The following is a 24,799-nucleotide window of genomic DNA, read 5'->3' on the forward strand; positions in this document are numbered from 1 at the left end:
CACAACCATCACTTCGCAGGCAAACAAGCCTTTACTGCCCGACATTGTCTCCATCCAGACTCCGCTGGAAAGGAGGTTGAAATGACGGATACAACCATGGAAGATGGGGGACAGTTTATTTACCTTCAAAGAGGCTGTGTAAGTTAAGAGGGAAGCCGCTGCGTGTGTCTCCCTCTTCACTTTCACCGACCCCCTCCTACTCCGCTGGCAGAAATTTATAAAGAACAAAAAATCCGACGAGGGAGGGGGGTTGATATACGCCGAGGCTGAAATCGAGAGGCGAACCCAGGGAAAGAGGAGTAATTTGTACACGGGACTTTCCCCCTCTTAGTCCCCCAAAAGGAGGGGGAAAAGTCGCAATATTGGAAACGAAAAGGAATGAGCTTCTAAGGGCGTGAAAACGTCTGCAATTGTGGATACTTTATATATTTTTATTTCGAAAAAATATGGCCGAGAACGTTCTGGACTCTGGCCCGCCTTCAGCCAAGAGGCCTAAACTCTCGTCTCCGGCACTTTCCGCCTCCGCCAGCGATGGAAATGGTGAGTATTGTGATAAGATATCATTTGTTACGCTGTTATTCGTTAAGTTAGTTGTTTTTTGGTGGCTTCGGTTAACTTGAGGGAGCACGAAGACGCGGGATTACTCTTCTGTTTTCGTCGTAGCTCGCTAGCGTTAGCTCGCTGGTAGTGAGTGTGTGTCGGACGTGAAGAGGAGCTAGCTTGAATGCTAACAGCCATTTTAACCGGAGGTAGCTGTGTTAGCATTAGGCTAGCTAGCTGAATGCGGGTCCACAACTGACGGTCCCGGGTCTAATGGCTATTGTAGCCGGGTTGATCATAAACTCACTGCCAAGCCAACTTATGATAAAGTTGTTGGTGTCTTATAGTTGTGCCACATTGACAGCCAGCTGCAGCTACCCCCGTTCTGTTATTTTAGTTTTCAAGGCTTCACGCGTCCAAAGCGATCTGTTGTGTTGCCCCATCATAACTCGGACCTTTCCCCAACTAACGTCAGCTATCGTTGATACTGTTCGGCAAAGCAGGGGGTGCGGATGGTGGGGAGGCTTGCCTTGTGTAAGAGATACATTTAGGCCCAAATGTCCGACTGATTGTTAAACTCAGATTGCCATTGTTGGTTTGTTTTTTGGGGATGGCGTGTGACAGCAGCTGGAATAGTGTCCCGAGAGCCAAACTGTGGAGCATGGACAGCGCCATGGCTTTCCACCGCGATATTAACCAGCGAGTCAAGTTAGCAAGCAAATACTGATTCAAACGTACAATAATCAATTTAATCCCTTGATGATTTATTTTGGAAATGAACAGCTGCAGCTTGGGCTGTCAACTAAACTAAAGTTGTCTTTCCTGGCAGTCAGCATCTGTGGAAAGGGACATTTACGGTTAAATAATTCAGACGTGGCTAACATTTATGTTACCTTGCATGATATACTTTGTGCGCTGTCAAGTAAGGAATCTCTTTTATAAGGGGGTGCAATGTATTGCACTTACATTGATTGTCTCCTAATATTATTTGTGACACTGCCATGCAGTGTTCATAGTTAAGTTGAGAAATAAAAGCATATGACAATTTCAGAAGATTGATGTGAGAAATTGTTACTTGCATAGTATTACTCAGTGCTTGTAACTCCAAAAAAGCAGTTTGTAAATAATGTTTGCTGCTGATAACTGATTTTCAGATTTAGCTCATTAATTATTAAGATGGCAACTGCAGATTATAATTATTATTGTAGATAAATCATATGTTAGCTTAGTCACAATTCATTAAAATGAAACAATGGCAAGTGACAATTAAGACTAAATTAGATGTTGTCCTTTAAGAAAGAGAAAAGAGGGGGCAACATCATGTATCTTGTTTGATTGCCTGAGCTGTTTGCTGTTGAACTCTGGATGGAGACTGACACAGTGGTTGTGCATCTCCACCAACATGGCTCCATTTTGTGTCGTTACTTCTACATCCATTCGTCACCTGGTCTGTACAAACCTGTCTTTGCAACATGTTGAATCACTTTACTGCTAAGGGATTCTCTGTGTGAGCAGGCCATGTGGACATGTGTGTTTTCATATATGTTTGTGCATGCAGCTTTACATGCACAAGTTATTCTGAATGTCAATTGAAGTTTAGTGCTCAGTGTGTTACGCTTGATGGTATTGTCGAAACACCTCGAAACGGCTTTTATCTGTTTGTTTTTTTTACATATCAATCATGCTCTGTCATGCTAAACAATTAAGGATTATACAAGTTTAACACATGGCTCTTGCCCATTTTTATCTTCCATTCACCTTTCCCTGCATTGTCTCCCATCTCATTGACTCTCCCCACCTAAACTTTGCTTTTCTTCTCCATTTTAGATTTTGGCTCACTGTTTGACTTGGAGCATGATCTTCCTGACGAGCTTATCAGCTCTAATGAATCAGGCCTGGTTAATGGTGGGGACCTCAGCCAGTTGCACACTCTGGGAGGGGGACCTGCTGGGCTGGGTTCTGGTGGAGTGGCAGGAGGAATGGGACTTGGCCTTGGCGGAGGCCAGGATGCGGTGGCCAAGCACAAACAACTGTCAGAGCTTTTGCGTTCAGGTGCACCCACCTCGACCCAACAAGGGCACCAAGGAGTCATGGGCAGCCCAGGAGGCCCCAGCGCTATGGGGCAACACTTGGCGAACATGAAGGCATCGCCTGGCCAGGGTCCTCCGCAGATGATGGGCCAGGGGCAGCAGCAGCACCTCTCTCCTCAGCAGCAGGCCAACATGATGCAGCAGCAACAGAATGCTGCAGCTGGAATGATGGGTGGCATGAACAGGGCCATGATGGGAGCGCAGCAGAAAGGCAATAATGGACAGCAGCAGCCAGGCATGATTGGGAGCCAGGTGATGAATGGCTCCCCCAGGATGAGCTTTGGGAATCAGGGAATGGGTGGCAACAGCAACCTGTTGGCTGAGACCCTACAGCAGCAGGGAGCTGGGGGCCAGGCTGGGATGAGAGGCCAGCAACCGGGAGCAATGAACAAGGTAGGGACTCTTTCAATTAGGTTTTAAATGGCTTAATACTGCATATAAAACGTTTCATTCACTTTTAAAGTTTTTATGGAGGTTATAGAAAATATGAAAGTTGAAACTGCCATATTGGGTGAAACTGTGTTGTTCTCCTTAATAGTAATTTGTTGAACTCTCATTATCTTCTAGTTTATGCTCAAAACCTTTTATTCTTGCCCAAATGAAAACGTACCTTTTGAAACGGAAACATGGATTAATTCAGGCTTCTGCTTGGAGTTGAAGTGGAAGGAAACTGCTCTCCCTTGATTGACAGTCCCACAGGAGTGACAGTAAAACATTTGCAGTGGAAGGCTGCTGCTTCTGCTGCTGAATAAATGTGGTAGAGACACAGATGTTATCCATAGAGATCAAAAGCAGTGAGAGGGCCATGTTAGGTATAGAAAAGTTTTAAAAAAATGCCGTGGACCCTCTAAAGGGGGAACAACATGAAAGAGACTGGGGTACATCTAAGGAATGAATCAGTGATTTAAACTAAAGTTTCAATAACTCATTCAAAGTGCAGGGAGAAGAGAATAACTATTCATGTCAGATTGCTTTTACACACTGCTTGCTACTACCGTTAATTATGTCGATGTTAAGTTTTGGTTTGCATTTAATTACACATTACTTATTTCAATTCAGTTTATTTTCTATAGCCCAAAATTACAAATTACAAATTTGCCTCAGAGGGCTTTACAATCTGTACACATACGACATCCCTGTCCCAGGACCTCACATCGGATCAGGAAAAAAACCCTCTCCAAAAACCCTTAAACGGGGGGAAAAGGGAAGAAACCTTCAGGAGAGCAACAGAGGAGGATCCCTCTCCCCGGATGGACAGAAGCAATAGATGTAATGTGTACAGATGAACAGCGTCACAGAGTTACAACACATTCAATGAATATGACAGAAATGTATGAATAATTAATAGTAGGCAGAGACCTACTACTTAATAGTAGTTAATGCGGTAACCTGTTTAACTGGTTGAGAAGGACATTTTCACTTTTCATTAGAGGGTAACCCAATTAGACTTGAGCAGTAGAAAGCTCTAGTTCATGTTCTTTTGGGAGATGGAAACTTTGGCTTTTGAAAGTGTCATGGTGTGAAGAAATGTCCACAGGTCCTGCTCAAGATTTGAAATATTTGGGAAACATTGGAAGATTATCTTGCAAACCGCCAGAACGCAAAATACTGTTGCATGTACAGTTACAATGCAGTCACTAATAAGATATGTGAAATGTGGTTGCATCCCACTACACTCTCTTCTACTCTTCATAGCTCTTCATCGTTCTCACTAATTCCCTGTCGCCACGTTTTCCATTTTTATTCCTAGATGGGGATGATGGGGAACCCGGGTGGCCCTTTTGGAGGTCCATATACAGGGCAGGGGAATCAAGGTCTGGGAGGCGCAGGGCTGGGCCCTCAGCTCCAGAACAAAGGTCCTCTGGGCAACAGCCTGGCCCAGTTCAATGTCGACAAGAAGAACCAGCCCATGCAAGGAATGGCCGCCATGGTAGGGAACAAATACAAACTCTGAAAAAACATTTGCGTGTCAGATGCAAGTATGAGTTTTACTATAATTCTTTTACTTTAAGTTGACAAATTTAAGTATCGGCTCAAAATTATTCCCCTGTCTTTCATCTCTTCCATCCTAACTTTCTTCCCACTGCACCACTGTGCTGCTCTGAGTTCCTGGTTTCTTTTCACCCAACTTACTCGCTTCTTATTGAAATTTAAACACCGCTGTTCTTGTACTGTTCTTCCTCTCCCTTCCCTACTCAATGGTACATTATACCATTCCTTTCCCTATGTCTTATCTATTTTCTGCCCTTGTCTCAACCACGTCACCCCTTCTTATTCCCACCTATTTCACTCACCAGGGCTCCCAGCAATCACAAACAGGTGTGGGCGGTCCCTCTGGCGCACCTGTGGGAGTAGCCCCAGGGATGCTGCCCAACACCCAGGCAGGTTTGGTTGGTCCCGGCGCCCAGGTTTCAGCAGCATCTGCTGCTGCCGGAGCACCACCCACGGCTGACCCTGAGAAGCGCAAGCTAATCCAGCAGCAACTGGTACTCCTGCTTCATGCACACAAGTGCCAGCGGCGGGAGCAGGCCAACGGGGAAGTCCGGCAGTGCAATCTGCCCCACTGCCGCACTATGAAGAACGTCCTCAACCACATGACTCACTGCCAGGCTGGCAAGTCCTGTCAGGGTAAGTTGAAGGGATGCTGCATTCCCCTGCATTTAGTGGACAGTTATGATATGTCCCTGTGTTTGACAAGCACGTTGTAACAGAGACATTTGTGTTATGAAGAATAATACAGAGTTATTTAATCTTTTACATTATAATCAAAAAACCCAATCAGCCTACGATTATCCTTTATTCATATAGTTAAGAAATATTGACTGTGTCCAAAAAAAACAACATTCACACTTAAGGAAGACATCTTTTATTGGCTGACATATTCCTTTCCTTATGATTGACATGGCCAGCATAGTTTTATTGTGAAACAGCACTGATTGTTTTGAGTAGCTCTGTCTTGGGCAGATGCCACCGTGCATGCTCAGAGATGAGATTCAGTGTTGACACTGATTGGATTTCTGAGGTTGACGAGCTGAGAGAAATTAACTACACTGGCTCCTCATAATGAAGGAATATGTCACCCAAAGCAAAGGTAAAACTCTTTGGCAAAGAAGGCAGGAGGCATAATCCATATATAAGGTTCTGGCCACACAGACAATACTTGTGTGTATGTTTATAGCTGTGTTTTGGGTAGCACTAAAAAGATAAAATAACAGCATCATTAGATTAACTTGCTAACAGTTTTCTGTGTCAGCAGCTGTTTTAAGGCAGGCATCTCTAGGTTCATTTAATCTCTTTTTCCATGACCTCACTTTCTTTTTGTTTTTCTTCTGCCTCTTCCCCCTCCCTCATATACCTCTGTCTTTCCCAACCCCGCATGTCTTTCTGCCCTTTTTTATCCTCAGTTCCTCATTGTGCATCATCAAGGCAGATCATCTCCCATTGGAAGAACTGCACGCGGCATGATTGTCCTGTCTGCCTGCCACTGAAGAATGCTGGAGACAAGAGGAACCCGCAGTGTGAGTGTCTGTATCTGACCAAATAATGTTATAAATTCCTTTCTTCACACTACAATGTACGCTAAAATCTTGTTATATTGTGGTATTGCTATATCATCATTAATTTTATTCATGTGATTTTGCAAATAAGTTGCTATAAAAAGACAATTCCAATAATATTGTGATGATGATATTGCCTATCTCAGGGGTGGGCAAACCTATTGGCTCAGGGGCCACAATGACTTTTAAAATTTGAGTGCAGTCCCGTGGGTTTGATGTGCGTTCGTTATGCCGAGGAAAAATACTCTGGATTCAGCTGTCAGTTAATTTTACAACTCTAAAACTCTTGTAGTACGAACCCCGTCTCCGGCGACAGAAAGTGACATGCCTAATTCAAATTACCGGAACTCTTCGAAAGTTAACGCTTTCCAGTGGTATGCGGTACATTACGGTAATCGTAAAAAAAAATAATTAAAAAGCCCAACGGGCCGTAGTTTGCCCATTCCTGGCCTAGCCTCACTCTGTCCTGGATTTGAGCTAAACATAATCCATAGTGCACAAAATGACAATAGGATTATTGGCTAAGTTTTTGCATAAATATTCAGTCCCAGGGTTGTCTTATGCTTAGTGTATTTAATATTCTGTGGAGCAGATCAGATGTATTATTAACACTCTCCACTCCTCTTATGTGTACACAGCTCTACTCGGTGCAGCCGCTGCAGGTCTGGGCAGCTCTCTTGGGGCAGTACCCGGTGGCCAACCAAGTACTCCCAACCTCAACCCGCCGAGCCAGATTGACCCCAGCTCCATAGAAAGAGCCTACGCAGCCCTGGGCCTCACCTACCAGGGCAACCAGATCCAGGCTCCGACTGCCCAGCCCAATATGTCCAACCAAGGTTTGCAAGGCCCGGCTGGCATGAGGCCTCTGAACCCAATGGGTCAGTTAATTTGCTTCACTCTGCAGAAAGATTTACTTTTCCCTGATTCTGATAGCATTACATTACATTTCATTTAGCTGACTCTTTTATCCAAAGAGACCTACAATAAGTGCATTCAACCATGAGTACAAACTCAGAACAACAAGAATCAAGAAAGTAACATTTCTTCAAGAAAGCCAAACTACAAAGTTCTCTAAGTAAGTGCCATTAAGGTGCTACTAAAGTGCTACTTTCTTTATTTAAGGTATAGCCAGTAAATATGTGTTTTTAGTTTGCGACGGAAGGTGTAGAGACTTTCTGCTGTCCTGATGTCAATGGGAAGCTCATTCGACCACTGAGGAGCCAGGACAGCAAACATTTGTGACTTTGAGTGTTTAGTTCGCAGTGACGGAGCTACAAGCCGATTAGCAGAAGCCGAGTGGAGTGAACGGGCTGGGGTGTACGGTTTTACCATGTCCTAGATGTCCAGTGATGGCACTGATGGTTTAGCATTTTTCATTCCAGAAAGGAATTTTCAAAAAGACTTGACGGTAGTCAGGTATAGCCAGAAGGAACTCTTATAAATGCCTGCCAAAAGTATCTTTCAAAGGGCTCCAGGTAAAAACATAACGTAGCCCCATAGATGCTGTCTGAACAGCACCTCAAGAATATGCTTTTAATGCCATGTAGCTTGAAAAAAAATGATTGGGTACATGTCCAAGAGCAATATATAGCAGTATATATCTTATCATTGGTAGGGAAACAAAAGGAATGCAGAGTTATAAATCCCATCCTTTCCTGTGTAGGTGCGAATCCTATGGGAGTCAATGGAGGTCTGGGAGCTTCCCCTCAGAGCCAGCAAGCCAGCCTGCTACAGGATACCATGATGCACCTCAATGTGAACAGCCAAGGGTAAGAGGGAACACAAACATCCCATATTGTGGATACCTTAATTGGAAGTACCTATCATGGCTACAACTGACATGGGCACACACATCTATTGTGTTTAGATTTTTGAAGAAGTTAATCATTAAAATGATGCCTTTCTATCTCTGCCAGTCTGTTGAATGATGCCAGTGGGGTCGGGTCCATGCCCACAGCAGGCCCTCCCTCTTCCTCGGGCATGAGAAAAAGCTGGCATGAGGACATCACGCAGGACCTACGGAACCACTTGGTACACAAACTGTAAGTATTAAAGAGGAGCGCCACGCTATTTCTAATCACATTCCGGTTGTCGTATCATTTTTGTACAAGTGTTTTTTTCTTCTTTCATCACACTTTGATATACCTGCATACCATGTTGTAAATTTCTCTATAAATTAGATCCAATTTATTTTGGGCGACAGTGGGATGTATGAGATGCTCGTTGTGGGTTGGGAATGTTGTTCATTTTCCAATTCAACGATGAAATGTAATAAATAGAACTGAAATAAAGATATTTCTTGCTGACTAACAGTAACGTTAAAGTGCCAGGGCTAGAACTATGCACTGCAACTTTGCCAAACGTACGTGCACACTCACCAGGTAATGCCTCATGTAGGAGAGCCACTAGCCCGGCTACCAACATAGGTAACCACACAGAATGAGACTAAAATGGTCTTCTTAGTGTTTAAGCAATACTTTTTACTGAGGCAGGACTTAACAGTTAAATGTTTCACTTCATTTTCTCCTCTTTTTGCTCTCCTTCTCACACCCACAGTGTTCAGGCCATCTTTCCGACTCCAGATCCTGCTGCTCTCAAGGACCGCCGAATGGAGAACCTGGTGGCCTATGCCAGAAAGGTTGAGGGAGACATGTATGAGTCGGCCAACAGTAGAGTAAGTTGCTCTCTCCTCTTTAGATCAGTGTGTTACAGAAAAGAAGGGAGAGACTGCTGGGAAGTTTTCCTGTCATTTTGCAGCTGAAGCCAGCGACTCAAAAGTAAAGAAATTCCCAGTTTTTAGACCTAGGTAAGAAACTCATAGCGTATGAGCTTGACTTGTGAATTACTTCAAGTTTACTGCAGCAGCAAAAGCATCTCCTGTGTGTCTTACTGTTGCTGTCAGAGGTCCTCAAAAACATTTTCTGTAGTGTTATTTCAACAGTAGATTTTCAAAGAACTCCTCCATGTTGGAGAAGTTTATACCCTCGCCACATTTTCATTATTTCGTTGCCCTCTTTTCGACAGGCTGAGTACTATCACCTGCTAGCGGAGAAGATCTATAAGATTCAGAAGGAGTTGGAGGAGAAGAGGAGGACCCGGCTCCAGAAGCAGGGTCTGGGCCTTGGTCCTGCTGGCATGGGCCAGCCCCCCACTGGACTGCCTCCAAGTGAGTGGACATGGAGCATATGTAGACTTTGATGAGCTAATGTTCAGCATGTAACATTTCAGCATCGTTTAAAACAAACCAATGACGAGGGACTGCAGTTTGTCACTGCAGGAATATTTGTATCATATTGTATGACATATTGTCCCAATGTCATCTTTTTACAGCATTTGAAGATATAGGTTGTGTTGTGTATTGGGCCAAGGGTGCCGCCATCAGATTAAAAAAAGTTACACAATGGACTTGATCTTGGCTTGTTTGTTGGACAGTTGTCCTACCTGATTGGAAAATGTTTAACGTGAGAAGGGGAGTTAATGTAAAACACATTTCCACCTTTCCCTCCCTCACATGTTTCTAGAGGACAGCTTGATTTTCAAAATCTAATGTTCCTGTTTTTACAGACGGCCCCCTCCCTGACCCATCAATGGTGCGACCAGCTGGACCAAATCAGATGGTCAACAGGATGCAAGGCCCAGGTAAAGAATCACTGGGAACCAGGAACCTTTTATTTGATGTACCAGAGAACATTTTGTTTTAAGTCAAAGAGACTGAAACAGGAATGCGAGATGTTCAATTTTACAAGTGCTGTTCTTTGTCCTGGAGTTGTAACTGCATTGTGGTTGGGACACTGCTTTCAATTTGTGAACAAAATACCATATGTAGTGTGGTTTCCAAATAAAATGTTATGTGTACCATTAACAGTCTCTGTGCTCTGTCAGGTATGAATCAGTTCAATCAGATGGGAATGCAGTCTATGGGCCAGAGGTCCACGCCCCCTCTCCCCATTGGCGCATCTGGGAACCAGGTCAATACTGAACACACCCGATTTATCACATAGTTTTGTTTTTAACGTGCCCATAAACACAATTGAAGCTCATGTGTCAACACACATACTTCAGACTACGAAACCCTTCAGCACAATTCCATTCTTTACACTCTAATATAAAGTTGATATCCACCAAGACGGAAATCTTACGCATAGCCACTAAATGGACGGAAAACGAATTGTTACAAACAACATTACAAAAATGCTGCTTTTACCAGTCAAATGGTTTGCATAGGCATTTGTTTAACCCCTGTCCATGCCCTTTGGTACCTCCTAGATGGCAATGGTCGCTCCCAGGATGGGGCAGCCTAATGTCAACCAGTTGCAGAACCAGTATCTGTCCCAGGGACAGTTTCCTGGCTCAGGAGTTGGGTCACCTCAGCCCGGGATGGCCCAACCTGGAGCACAGACAGGCATGGCACAGGTAAGGTGGCCTAAAGTTATTTTGTTGCTAATCAGAAGTCCCTTTCACAAAGAGATTCTGCAATATTGCCATAAAGAAGAATACATATTAGAAGGATACAGATGAAGTTACAATTGGTAGATTTGTATCTTTTATATGCAGCATAGTCTTTGATAGTGTACTTTGTAACACTTGTTGGCTCAGGAAATGCATTTAGAAATAAATAAAACGGGGTTAACAGTACCTGCAGTGAAAGATGCCTAAAATTATACAATTGAGGATTGAGTTAAACAACTTCTCCTGTCAAACATGCTTGATACCTTTTTAATGTATTCATTCTCATCTGCGACCCCTCTTCACCCTCGTTCTCTTTATCCCTAAGACGCAGATGGGCACTCCTCCCTCTCTTCCAGTGGCTAGTCCTCTAGCACAGCCAGGTTCTGCCGGTGGACCCAGTGGCGTCTCTTCAGTGGGGCCCATGGGTCCTCAGAGCGTGGGTAGCGGAGGTCCCAACTCAGCTGTTGGAGCCCCTGCTTCCTCGATGACTCCACCTAACACAAGCCAGCAACCCAACTCCATCCCCCACATGCGTGGCTCACCCTCCCCTGCTCACAGTCGATCTCCTACTCCTCACCAAACACCCCCCAGACTAGCTGGGTCCAAGACCCCACAGCCGCACACCCCGAATGCATCACAGCTGGGTCCACCTTCAGCCCCCCAGCAGAACCAGCTTGGCCAGGGCCCCGGCTCCAACAAGCCTCTCCAACAGCAGCACATGGGGTCCTCTGGTTCGACCACTCCATCTCACCCTGGGTTGGCTTCCAGTTCAACGCCGCATGGTGCTCAGCTGCCACGCACTCCGGTCAGTGGGATTTAGCCTTTCTAGATACTTGAATGCTTAAGGACCAGTTCACCTTATTCCACAGATTTCATTGATCATGTAGCTTTAACCAATGGTATATTTTAATCTGCGGCTTCTCGCTCTCTCTCTAGTTGTCCCAAAAGGGTTCATTTCCAACAGACAGTCAGGCCCATACTCCAGCCTCTGTTAGCAGCCTGGACACTTCCTCCCAACAGCCACAGTCAAACGCTTCAACTACCAACCTCGACCCCAAAATGGAGGTCAAACAGCAGGATGACGAGGACGAGAGCGACACCGGCAGCTGCTCCAAAGGAGGAAAGCTCAGTAACATCAAAACAGAGGAAAAGCCAGTGAAATTAGAGTTCAAAAAGGAAGAGTGTTCTGGAGAGGGAGGTAAAGGTGTTCCCATGGATACATCAACGACAATGCCGACAGCGAGTATCAAGATGGAAGACAGGAAACCAGAGGTAAAGAAGGAGGTGAAGGAGGAAGAGGAGACGTCTGACTCGGCTTCAACACAGGCCCCAGTGAAAAAGAAGAGTGAGGATGACTTAAGTTCTTACTTTACTTTTGATCTTATATGCTTCGGGTTAGGCTTCCTTTTTAACATCTACTTGTGTATGAAGCACTGTAAAATGGAGGTGATTATTCTTTCATCCCATTCACCTCTCTGATCTTTGTTTTATCCCAGTCTTCAAGCCAGAGGAGCTTCGTCAGGCCTTGATGCCCACACTTGAATCTCTCTACAGACAAGATCCAGAGTCTCTGCCCTTCAGAATGCCTGTAGACCCCCAACTGCTGTGCATACCTGTATGTATCCCGCCAAGCTTGAGATGTATTTGTTTCTGTGCCTTGAATAAACGGCACTGCCCCTGTCAGTGTTCACCGTGTCACTGCATTCTCCTCACAGGCTTATAGTCTTTACCGTCTTTGGTAGTAGTTCCCTAACTTTGTGAGAATTTGTGTGCAAATCCAACATCTCTTAATCTCTTGAATGCCGTCGCTTGAGCTGTATTTACCATACATCAGGATGTAGTTTTCCATACATCTTGCTTTACTTGTGTACATGATACATAAAACTGTGCAAAACGTTGTAACTGCACAATGTAAAACATGCCCGTTGTGTTCTTTCAGGACTACTTTGATATTGTGAAGAATCCCATGGACTTGTCGACTATCAAACGAAAGCTGGACACAGGTTGGTACAGACAAGACATGCTTTGGTCATTTCTGGGAAATATAATGGACCACAATTAAAGATTAATCAAATTTTGGAGGGCTTTGCAGAAGTTATAAGTGTGTGTGTTTATGTTCAAGTAAGTAATATAAAGACAACCCGTTGTTGTTTTTCCCCATTGCATTGCACCGTTTGTCATGCTGTGTTACAAATGACAGTATTCTGTCAATTGACACGATATACAGATTTCTAGCCTGTTTCTAAGAGATGCTCTAATGAGCCAACTTTGTGTAGTTTGGAAAGTTTTGTTTTTTTCATTCCATCATCCCGCGCTTTGTGTTTTGGTTGTAGGTCAGTACCAGGAGCCCTGGCAGTATGTGGATGACATCTGGCTGATGTTCAACAACGCCTGGCTGTACAACCGCAAAACATCCAGGGTCTACAAGTACTGCGCCAAACTGGCTGAGGTTTTTGAGCAGGAGATTGATCCTGTCATGCAGAGCCTTGGCTACTGTTGTGGGAGGAAGGTGAGAGAGTGCTGGATTAATGACTAGATGGGTTGAATTGGAAATGCATGTTGGTGAGGAACAATGTTATTGTAGAAAATAAAGGAGAACGTCTTTATTTTAAGATGCTCAAGGGTAAGAAGGAATGTTGGCTGAAGTTGAAAGATTACTTTTTGATTTAAATGTTGTTTTATTATTCGACATGAGGCTGATTTGCCTTTTTTATACATGCAATTACACTTGTCAGTTCTTTATTTTGTGGGATCGCTGCTTCTATATTTAGTCTATGCAGCAAAGTGATGCCACCAAACTGTTTCAAACTTGTGAAACAAACCGTGTGTCTGTAAATAAATACGCTTCAGATGTAGAAATTAACTCCCATCATTCATATCTGAAAATGGAAGCAGTGTAGTGGGTTCATAGCTCAATTTGGCTTTGCATACCAACGCCATATCTCATTAGATTCTGCTATTTTGGGGTTTTGCAGGCAAATAACAAAAGTGATATATATATATATATATATATATATATATATATATATATATATATATATATATATATATATATATATATATATATTTGTTTTTATTTCTATGGTCCCAAATATTGTTTAGGATGTGAAGATTTCAATCATTTATTCAGACATCAATAATGTGTAGAATGATAACATGAAAATAATTTTATAACATCACAGTTGCACTTTAAGTCCATCAACTACAATTCTTGTTTGACGTTAAGTTCACTTTAATTGTCTCATATGCAGCACCAGTTAATGTAAACTACCCTTGATCAGCTGAGGTGTGACTGAAGTTACATTGGTGATGGTCAAGTGATTACTATGTTCTTAAATGGGTTTATTTTTGTTTCTGTCCTTCAGCTGGAGTTCTCTCCTCAGACACTGTGCTGCTACGGAAAGCAGCTGTGCACTATTCCCAGAGATGCTGCTTACTTCAGCTACCAGAACAGGTATGGAGGGAGTGACATGCCCATGTCGTAAAGGGTGGAGGGATGACTGGTTGGATGGATGGCTCCGTAAAAGAGGAAGGGATTATAATAGAGATGACTTGGGAAATGAGACTACCAATAACACAATCGTACATTGAACTGAAATCTCCTGAGGCAGATTAGTGTTCATCTGATTAATTTTGTTTCCCCAAACGCCTCCCTCCACTTCATGTTCCCTGTATTTATACCTTCATGTGGTGCCACTGGCATTTTAACAGTCGGTTCTATCGTCTCGCATTCTTTAAGTTGTTTTTGGTGTCATTAAACTGATCTAGAAATAACACCTGAACAATGAATGCTTGATACATTTTTTCTCAAGAAAATATCTTGTTTTGTTAGTGCCATTTGTGCTTTTGCATAACATTGTATGGGCATTTTCTTTGAGGAAGAAGCAGCAATAATGCAAAAATCCTACTTTAAAAAAAAAATTCTTCCCAACATGGTGGTCCGTTCCTTTCAGATTTTTTTTTCTTTTATTCTTCCTGTCGGATTTCACACACCCATAAAAACCTTATTTGAATGTGAAAGGACCGACTTTAAAATGAACTGCTTGTGTGAATGAACAGTTGTCTGTGCTTATTTGTCCAGTGTCTGTATTATGTCCTGTTGCCACATCACAATGAGCTCCTGTTAATTCTGCTCCTGCTCTGTTAGCGGTGATGGTGGCTGTTGTTGCTCATCCTCTTATGTCTAAATTGCTAATCTGTGCGTTGCCTCGCGGCTCTCTGCTGTGTGTCGTCTCGGACGTTCGTCTCGTTCTTGCTCCATTTGACCTGTGTCCGCCCTTCCAATGGCTGTGATATCAACATTGGCTTGCTTTTGTCTTTAACAACCATGCGCTTCCAAACCCACCCCCATCCCCTCACCGCCCTCACCCCTCCAAATCATGACTGGCTGTTGCGATGACGACTTCCTGCTGTCCTGCGCGCCCACTTCCTGCTTGTACCACTTGTGGCACCCTGCCTTGCCCATGTCCTGTACCAATGGGTGACTGCCCTCCCGTGCGCTGTCTATGATTGACTGATGCTGCGGGGAATGGTGTAGTTCACCAAAATTTGGGCTTGTTGCTGACAGGTACCACTTCTGTGAGAAGTGTTTCAACGAGATCCAGGGAGAGACTGTTTCCTTGGGCGACGACCCCACCCAGCCACAGACGTGAGTATTAGTCTATTCAATAAGCTATGTATAAGCAATAATAGCTATGTGTATCTTTTATTTTCTACCTACTCTGCTGTATTTTAGGGAAGCTTCTATTGAGGTTTTTGAATGAAGATCATATCCATATTTTATGAATCAGCCTAATAATCAGCCCACCCAAAAATAACAAAATAGATGTCATTTACTGTGTAGGTTATCGCTGCTACACTTCCCTGTTCAATACAGGTGTGTGGCTCCCTTTGTGTGCAACCGGTACAGCAAACCGTTTGCATCACGTGTATGCAGCCACAACTTGAATCTAATGCTAGAAATAGTGTAATAGTAAGGCTGAGTGTCCATATAGTGTTATTTATTTTGGCAGTGCTACAGTCACAAGTGACGCCGCCAGAGTTCTTTCTGAAAAGTTCAGACATTTTTAACTAGAAGCACACAGTTTTATATTGACTCTCTGTCGACTAGTCTTTATCTGCAACTAAGCAGAAATACTAGAATAATAGAATTTAAATGTTGATGAATGACGCTTTAGACTATTTGGTTCAGTCTTAGCACATAGTGACAATTTCCCTTTGTTCTATAAATGTTCATACTCCTTCTTAATTGATTTCAGATCAATAAACAAGGAACAGTTTGAGAAGAAGAAGAATGACTCACTGGACCCTGAATTGTAAGTTCACTTTCTGTCATTCATTGAATATTAGCATTTGGGAAATAAGATGAAATCAAATTATTTTCAAGGACTTATTTAATTTGTATCTTCATCACTGTCCCTCTCAGGCTTGTTGAATGTACAGACTGTGGGCGCAGGATGCATCAGATCTGTGTCTTGCATCATGAAACAATCTGGCCATCGGGGTGAGCTGCAACTTTTAATTCCAGTCTTTCTCAAGGTTCATGTGAAAGTTCTGGTGTCATTTGCAATTTCTTTTTACAAATGTAATTAAAATGACTCAACCTTTCTCCCCCCTTCCTATAGCTTTGTGTGTGATGGCTGCTTAAAGAAGACAAACAAGACCAGGAAAGAGAACAAGTATTCTGCCAAACGTAAGTGGCGATGCATCTTGTGATTCTATTCCAGTTCATCCAGATGTGTTTTTTTCATTCTTGGATATCTTTTTCACACACTGATGTACTGAATTTGTGTTAATCCCTCACTTGACCTAATCCTATGAAACTGCTGTCACACATTTAGCCCATGACACCATTACTGACTCAATGTAACAAGTAAACCTAAATACATATCTGGATTAAACAGAATACCATATCGGGTTTCTTTTTCTTTTTTTCCTCCCTGCTGTTTTTAGCAGCTAACTAAACTTGAGTAAATAAAAATGTTTTTTGCTCTCCCCAATTCAGGGTTACCCCAGACAAAGTTGGGCAGTTACTTGGAGATGAGAGTGAATGACTTCCTAAAGCGTCAGAGCCACACGGGCGCTGGAGAAGTCTCCATTCGCGTCGTCCACGTCTCTGACAAAGTGGCAGAGGTCAAACCAGGCATGAAGTCCAGGTACAAGACACAGACACAATGCACAGTTTGCTGCTTACAAACACGTGCGTGTGTGCGTGTGTGCGTGTGCGCGTGCGCGTGTGTGCGTGCGCGTGTGCGCGTGCGTGTGTGTGTCATGATTTTTTTTTTATTAAACATCATTTTATTTAATATGTGGAAGAAATGTGTTTAGTATTCAGAATCAAATCAAATATCTTCCATTTGACTTGAAAGTGAGAACCTGGTACAGAATAACTGGCTGATATCTTCTTAATGTGTATATATTTTCTGTTGCTCTATTTTACAATCAGTAAGTTTAGATGTTTCATGTTTTTGTCTACAGATTTGTGGACAGTGGAGAGATGTCCGAGTCTTTTCCATACAGGACAAAAGCCCTTTTTGCATTTGAGGACATTGACGGAGCAGACGTCTGCTTCTTTGGTATGCATGTTCAAGAGTACGGATCCGACTGCCCTCAGCCCAACCAGAGGTAAGGACATCACTATTTCAGAAACAATATAAGTGTCGTCTTTTTTTCTTCTTGTATATGGAATGATCTTTGGAAAGATCAGTTATACATTACAACACATTTCCTCTCTCACCCACACAGGCGAGTATACATCTCCTACCTGGACAGTGTTCACTTCTTCCGGCCTCGCGGCCTAAGAACAGCAGTCTACCACGAAGTCCTCATCGGCTACTTGGAATATGTCAGGAAGTTGGGGTGAGTGCTGCTGCTTACAGAAGATTTATTTTTGGTCATGAGTATGCAAATGTTAATTGATATCTTAATTGTCCCATCACAAAGCTTACTTAAATCTGCAAATGAATTTTGCTTATTGTGTACGGCCTCTCGTGTGTCCTCCTCAGCTACACCACTGGGCACATCTGGGCATGCCCACCAAGTGAAGGGGACGACTACATCTTCCACTGTCACCCTGCAGATCAGAAGATCCCAAAACCCAAACGCCTCCAAGAGTGGTACAAGAGGATGCTCGACAAAGCTGTGGCAGAGCGGATAGTGCACGATTACAAGGTAGAGGGGCAGTATTTATCTTTATCTTCCGCAGGAATTGTATTTAATTTTTTTTTTAGATTGAGGTGTGTGTGGCACAGCAATGAAGATTAACTCCAGTATACATGCATGTAAAGGTAGGGTTGATGGGAATGACTGATTTTGATAGCATCCTTAAAACACTAACTTTATTTTCCAATTTGCCTCAATAGGATGTCTTCAAGCAGGCGACAGAGGATCGTTTGACCAGTGCCAACGAGTTACCGTACTTTGAGGGAGACTTTTGGCCCAATGTGTTGGAAGAGAGCATCAAAGAGCTGGAGCAGGAGGAGGAGGAGAGGAAAAGGGAGGAGAACAGCACGTCCAATGAGAGTATTGATGTGAGAATGCTACGCCTTATTAATGAGTTCATACATTCTGTATTTATTTTGCTGTGTGGGAGAGGTGTGGAGAAAAAAAGTTTGGCGTTATGAAGAACGGTTTCAGCAGTATAAATTCGCCTGAGCTTGTTTTTAGGTGATACTGATATTCCCCTTCTTGCTTGTGCAGGACACAAAAGGTGACAGTAAAAATGCAAAGAAGAAGAACAACAAGAAGACGAGTAAGAACAAGAGCAGCCTGAGCCGAGCCAATAAGAAGAAGCCAGGGATGCCCAATGTCTCCAATGACCTTTCGCAGAAACTCTATGCCACTATGGAAAAACACAAAGAGGTATGACTTTAAAAAATAATAATTATAAATCGCTCATACTTATTTACATGCATGCATCTTATCACTCTTAAGCAATTTACAGAAGCAGAAGAATGCGTAGACTGGAAAAAAAGCTACATTATTGACTAAATTTTCAAGATTTTACTGAATTCTGACACAAAGTGGAATTGGTTTTAAAAGACCACATTTCATATGTCTCTCATCTGTTCCCCCCTCTGTTTCCTGTTCTAGGTGTTCTTTGTGATCCGGCTGATCGCAGCACCCATGGCAAATGCATTGCCCCCTATTTCAGACCCGGATCCCCTGATGGCATGTGACCTCATGGACGGCCGTGATGCTTTCCTGACATTGGCCCGTGACAAACACCTAGAGTTCAGCTCACTGAGGAGGTCCATGTGGAGCTCCATGTGCATGTTGGTGGAGTTGCATAATCAAAGCCAGGACCGCTTCGTCTACACTTGTAATGAGTGCAAGCACCACGTGGAGACTCGTTTCCACTGTACTGTCTGTGAGGTGAGTTGGGGGAAGGTAGTTTGGGTGGTTTGATTTGGGGACAAAAAAATAAATGTTTCATTAGACTTATGTTAATATAAAATCTGCTATGTATCATGTCTAAACGACTCATTCATACCTACCCTCACAGGATTACGACCTCTGCATCACATGTTACAACACTAAGGGTCATGTGCACAAGATGGAGAAGTTAGGCCTTGGTTTAGATGATGAGAGCAGCAACCAGGCTGCCGCAACCACTCAGAGCCCTGGAGACTCTCGCCGTCTCAGCATCCAGCGCTGCATCCAGTCCCTCGTCCACGCCTGCCAGTGTCGAAACGCAAACTGCTCTCTGCCGTCCTGCCAGAAGATGAAGCGCGTTGTTCAGCACACAAAAAGCTGCAAAAGAAAAACCAACGGTGGCTGCCCAATCTGCAAGCAGCTTATCGCCTTGTGTTGCTACCACGCTAAGCACTGTCAGGAGAACAAGTGCCCAGTTCCGTTCTGCCTGAACATCAAGCACAAGCTCCGCCAGCAGCAGCTGCAGCATAGACTCCAGCAAGCCCAGATGCTACGAAGGAGGATGGCCAGCATGCAAAGAGTTGGCCAAACTGCTCCTGGAGGAGCTCCTGGGGGCAATGGCCTGCCTTCTCCAGGAGCCAACAATGGAGGAACTGCTCCTGGTACCCCTACATCTATCGGCACACAACCTCCTACTCCACAGACACCCACCCAGGTGAACATGCCTATCCTTCCTCAGCAGCAAGGAGTTGGGATGGGAGGAATGGGAACACCGGGCCAGCAGCAGCAAGTTCAGCAGCAAGTTGGTACCATGCCTCAACACCATCTGCATCAGTTTCAGACGGTGGGTGGAGCAGGTGGAGGGGGGATGATGACCTCTCCTCAGCAGCAAATGGTGCCTCAGCTCCAGCAGCAACCTCCCAATATCCAGCAGCAGCAGCAGCAGCAGCAGCAGCAGCACCCTGGTAATTTGCCTCCATACAACCCCAGACTGCCTGGGGCTTCTCCTCTCCATCAGTCCATGGGCAAGCCTGGCCTGGGTCCAGCCACTCCACCGCAGCAGCAACAACCAAACCAGGGGCAGGGGTCCATGCCTGTTCAAGGCCAGCAGCAAGGGCCCCCTCTGGCTGCTGTAGAGACGGCCCTAAAAATCCAGCGCCTGGCAGAGACCCAGAGGCAGATGGCTCAGGTCCAGGCTCAAGCCCAGATACGTGGCTTGGGACAGGGAGGCATGATACCCCCACATCCCCACCACCAGAACACCCAGGCCCAGATGGGCATGCCCCACATTGGGGCCCAGGGCATACCCCCCCAGGTTCAAGGAGTTGTTGGCAGGACTATGTTAGACCCACAGCAACAGGGAATGCTGGCTGGAATGCAGCAAGGTGGCCCTCAGTCGCAGTTGCCACCTCAAGTTCAGCAGCAGCTCCAGCAAGTCCAGCAGGGAGGTGTTGGACAACTTCAGCAAGCAAACCAGCAGTGGGGTGCTAGTGGTCCAGCCATGAACCAACAACAAAGGCCAGGCATTTTGGGTCATATGGCACCGCAGCCAGCAGTTGTTCAGCAGCAGCAAATGAATCAGCAGCAGCCGCAACCAGGAAACCGCGGGCTGATGCAAGTAATGGGTGTATCAGGAGGGGCAGCAGGGGCACCTAATTCAATAGCAGCTGCAGCTGCATCAGGAAATCTTCCCCAGGCAGCACTACAAGACCTCCTGAGAACACTGCGCTCTCCAAGCTCACCCCTTCAACAGCAGCAAGTCCTCAACATCCTTCGTTCCAACCCAACCCTTATGGCTGCTTTTATCAGACAGAGAGCAGCCAGATATCAAGGTGGTCAGGGTGGCCCAGGAGGAGCAGGAGGGCTGCCACAAGGGGGCCCTGGAGGTGTGAGGTTCCAAGGGGCTGCTGGAGTACTGCCTGGTGTAGGAGGGCCTGGGGCTAACCAACTTGCTAACATGGATGGACAACAGCAGGTTAATGTGAGTCAGCCAGGGATGAACATGGCTCAAGGTGGAGCAGGGGGAGGGAATATGCCCACTATGGCCCAGCTTCAGCAGTTGCAACAGCAGCAGCAGCAGCAGCAACAACAACAACTGCAACAACAACAACAACAGCGGCCAATGTTGCCTGGCAATCTACAGCAACAGCAAATGGCTGCATTGCAGCAGCAGCAGCAGCAGCAGCAGCAGGGAGCATTGCAAGCAGGACAACAAGGCAACATTAACAATATGACGCCGCAGTTCAGAGAGCTGTTGATGAGAAGACACCTGCAGCAGCAGCAGCAACGACAGCAGCAACAACAACAACAGATGGGAAACCACGGGCAGTTCCAGCAAACTCAAGGACTCCAGCAGCAGCAAGGCCAGCAAGGTTTTATCCAGCCTGGCCAAGGACAGCCAGGGATAGCCCCCGCTTCCCAACCCCAACCTGGAGGTGGAGGGGGTCCCCAGCAGCAGCAGCAAGGAGGACCACAGAGTGGGCCAGGACCGCTAGTCCAGCAGCAAGGCTACTCCAACTCAATGTCACAAGTAGCTGCAGCGCTCCATCAAAGGCTCCAGCATCAGATGCAGATGCAGCAGCAGCAGCAGCAACAGCAGCAAAATTCAATGAGTGGGCTTCAAGGACAAGAGGGAGGGCCAGGTGGAGGCACGGGAGGACCAGGAGGGCCTCCGCTCCAGCCTGGACAAGGCGGACCAGGGCAGGGGCAACAACAACAAGGTGGTGGAGGTGGAGGGCCCCCACTGCCACAGACGTCCCAAGGCATGCTTCACCAGAACATCCACCAGAGGCTCTTGCAGCAGCAGCAGCAGCAGCAGCAGCAGCAGCATCTTGGTGGGGGCTCTCCAGCCCAGCACAGCAATCCCATGAGTCCCCAACAGCAGATGGTGCAGTCCCCCCACCCCCACCTACAAGGACAAGGAGGACTTGGTCCATCAGGGTCGCTCAGCAGTCAGGTCAGGTCGCCTCAACCTTCGCCGCGGCCGCAGTCACAGCCGCCGCACTCCAGCCCATCCCCACGCATGCAGCCCTCCCAAACTCAGCCCTCACCTCACCGGATCTCCCCGCAGACCCAGACTGGCTCACCCCATCCAGGCCATCTAAGTCAACATCCCCCAAGTATGGCTCCACCCCAGCCTCCACAACCCCAACAGCAAGGGTTATCTCAGCAGCAGCCGGGTAGTTCTGTAGATCCTGGTCAGTTCAGCTCAGACCAGAACTCCATCATGTCCCAGCTGAGTGGGATGACAGGGATGCATAGTGGGCAGGGGGCACAGTCGGACATGTTGGGTGGGAATAATAACAGCAGCAACAACAACAACAACAACCAGGAGCTTGGAACGAACATTAACCATAACAGTTTAGACCATATGTAGCCTTGACTCCATACTGTCTCTCTGTCTTGATGCTCTGATCAGTTGCCCCAGATGACAAACTGCCATGAAAGGAGTGAGGCAGGACTACTGCTTTGGGGTTTTAGAAGTTTTTATTTTTTATTTAAATATTTTTGTGATGTATAAATAAGAACTGAAGCTTCCTTCCTATGGGAGATGCAACATAAATCTTAGAAGTCAATAAATGAATAAATTAAAACAATGGTAAGTTATTGCTGTTAATATATATCTATATATTTTTGCCAATTGTGTACAAAAAAGGTGGAAGGGCAGTGTTTCAGGTTGAAGATATTTCTTCATTGGTCTATGAAACAATATTTTTGGGGACTGAGAATTTTGCCTTTTTATGAATATTTTTAAGATTTTAAATGTGGCTAAAAATTAAAGTTGACACAATGTACTTTTTTTATGTTTTGTTTTCCTCAAATACCACCATGTCATAATTGTATCTATATTGCAGAGAGTAAGTATATTTTATTTCTGAATTTATTTGTATTTTTTTGTTTTTCCTTCCTTAATGGATCATCACACAAGCATCAACATATCTTCTGTTACAGGAATGTTTTTCACCTAACTAGGAAAGCTGTCAAAATCAAACTATATATAACCCTAACCCAATATAGTTTGATTTTGACAGCTTTCCTAGTTAGGTGAGTTGTGTTTTTTTGGGGGGGGACCGGGTTTATAGGTTGGAATTAAACCTCAACAGTGTTTTGGGGAGTGGGTGACACTGACGGTGGGTTTGGTCGGGATTTTTTTTCCCCCCCAAAAAAATGGCCAGATCCGCAGAACAAAACCTTGCACCCATGGGCCACCTCTCCACCCTCCATGTCCTATGAATGTGCTCACCTTATCCCGATTTCCCTCCCCCCGGACAAACTGTTGATGTCCAATCGCCTCGCTGTTAGAGGCGTATTGTGCCCCTGTTTGAAGCTGGCCGATATTAAAAGGTTGCCTGTGTACATATATTACAACCTTGTTTATTAACTGTGACGTTGAGAAGAGTGTGTTTTGGGCTGCAGAGGTTTAAGAACACCCTGCCTGTATCCTCAACGGTTCCCTTTGAGTACTTTTCTCTTCTGCTTTTGTTCCTCATCCTCATGGCTGCCCCTCAACCACAAGATTTAATTCAATGTTAGTACTGTACAAAGTAAGAAATGGTGGACTTAGATACTGTTTTTGTAATGAAAGTAAAATATGTATAAAAAAAAAAAAACTGTACATACTTTAAAACCTTATGAGCAGATACATTATTTTCTGCTGCTTGTTTCCCCTCTTGTTTGATTGGATATTTGCTGTATCTGTAAAAAATAAGAAAAAAAAAAACTACAAAAGTACTTCTGAGCTACTGTACAGTATTGAGATTCTTTTCTAAAAGGTACAGTGTAGGGTGTAGTAGGTCACAAGCACCAATGCGCCTTTTCTGTGTATTTTTGACAAGGTTTTAGGGAGGGAGGGGTTATTGCAACAAGTCACACACCTGAACAATCTCAAAACTTAGATGTGAACCTGCACGATGTTAGAGCCGAGACGGGTTGATTTAGAGGTGTGATCTGAAAGTTTAAATTTGGTCATTTAGCTTTTTATGGAGAGGACTGAAGACACAATTCACATGCTCACTATTTTTCTCAAAAGGTTGGGCTTGGTGGGTATGGGGGAGGGGACGCATCAGAACCAGGTGGCAATATATCTTGAGACTTATTTTATAAGAAAAAAAACAAGGAAAAACTGTCTTTTATATATAGATATATTATTTAATTTTATTTTTTGGAAATAAAACTTGAAGCTACAGGAATTATTAGATAAAACATGTTTTGTTTTGTATTAAAGATGTTATGGTGATGCAAAAAGACACTGCAGACGGTCATTCAGTTTGCGCGGGGGGAGGCCGTGGAGTATATTATACCATCCTTTTTCAGAAGTGTTTCATGTACATGAATATAGTTGTAAACATACTGAATCACTGTACAAACTGATGGCAACTGAACAAATAGTTTTGTTTTAATCATTTCTTCTCCTAAAAAGAGACTGGAAATAAGACTATTTAAATATTTGTTTAATATTCAAATGGAATCTTTGACCACTTTTTCGTTCCTCTTAACAATTATTGGTGCTTGCTGAGAGAAGGCAAAAATAACTATTGCTCCATTTTCATTAGTTTCTTTTTTTTAAGTTATTTTGGTGGTCTGATTGTTTTTTTGCCAATAAATTAATTGTACAATAAAGTATGTTTGTACCATTGGAAAAATACTTAACTGTTGCTTTGTTTTTCACTTTTTAGTAAGATATTTTCTGCAGGTGAATAAATGAATATATATAACACACATTTGAGCTTCACTATATTTCAGTTTCTGTAAAAGCAGGACCCCTTCCAGCGCCGCTTTGATGTGTCATAG

At 44.4% G+C, this 24,799-nt stretch overlaps 1 protein-coding gene across 3 annotated transcripts; it reads left to right on the forward strand.

Annotated features, from left to right (window-relative positions):
* ep300a (E1A binding protein p300 a) lies at positions 1-24,653 on the forward strand. 3 transcript variants are annotated; one of them, XM_034559474.1, is made up of 31 exons: positions 1-540; positions 2,368-3,023; positions 4,381-4,560; positions 4,928-5,258; positions 6,035-6,154; positions 6,826-7,065; positions 7,851-7,956; positions 8,104-8,229; positions 8,744-8,861; positions 9,212-9,353; positions 9,752-9,826; positions 10,070-10,155; positions 10,454-10,600; positions 10,962-11,441; positions 11,573-11,981; positions 12,133-12,251; positions 12,576-12,639; positions 12,970-13,145; positions 14,002-14,090; positions 15,204-15,284; positions 15,895-15,951; positions 16,062-16,139; positions 16,261-16,328; positions 16,641-16,791; positions 17,114-17,260; positions 17,381-17,494; positions 17,641-17,806; positions 17,998-18,165; positions 18,335-18,496; positions 18,728-19,009; positions 19,140-24,653. In XM_034559474.1, the coding sequence occupies exons 1-31, from the start codon at positions 447-449 to the stop codon at positions 22,383-22,385; spliced, it is 8,478 nt and encodes a 2,825-aa protein (XP_034415365.1). In that variant the 5' UTR covers positions 1-446; the 3' UTR covers positions 22,386-24,653. The 3 variants fall into 3 exon arrangements, with proteins under 3 accessions (XP_034415365.1, XP_034415367.1, XP_034415366.1); XM_034559476.1 differs by having other exon boundaries at positions 6,826-7,023; XM_034559475.1 differs by having other exon boundaries at positions 6,035-6,148.
* The last annotated feature ends 146 nt before the right edge of the window (positions 24,654-24,799 follow it).

This window comes from Cyclopterus lumpus, chromosome 19 (assembly GCF_009769545.1).
Source record: "Cyclopterus lumpus isolate fCycLum1 chromosome 19, fCycLum1.pri, whole genome shotgun sequence".
Classification (NCBI taxonomy): Eukaryota; Metazoa; Chordata; class Actinopteri; order Perciformes; family Cyclopteridae; genus Cyclopterus; species Cyclopterus lumpus.

Excerpts from the sequence above, each read along its gene's own strand:
- ep300a (XM_034559474.1), top strand. The coding sequence starts at position 447 with ATGGCCGAGAACGTTCTGGACTCTGGCCCGCCTTCAGCCAAGAGGCCT. Across the intron at positions 16,140-16,260 it reads GAAACAATCTGGCCATCGGG|CTTTGTGTGTGATGGCTGCT; the intron begins GTGAGCTGCAAC and ends CCCTTCCTATAG. Across the intron at positions 18,166-18,334 it reads CGTCCAATGAGAGTATTGAT|GACACAAAAGGTGACAGTAA; the intron begins GTGAGAATGCTA and ends TTGCTTGTGCAG.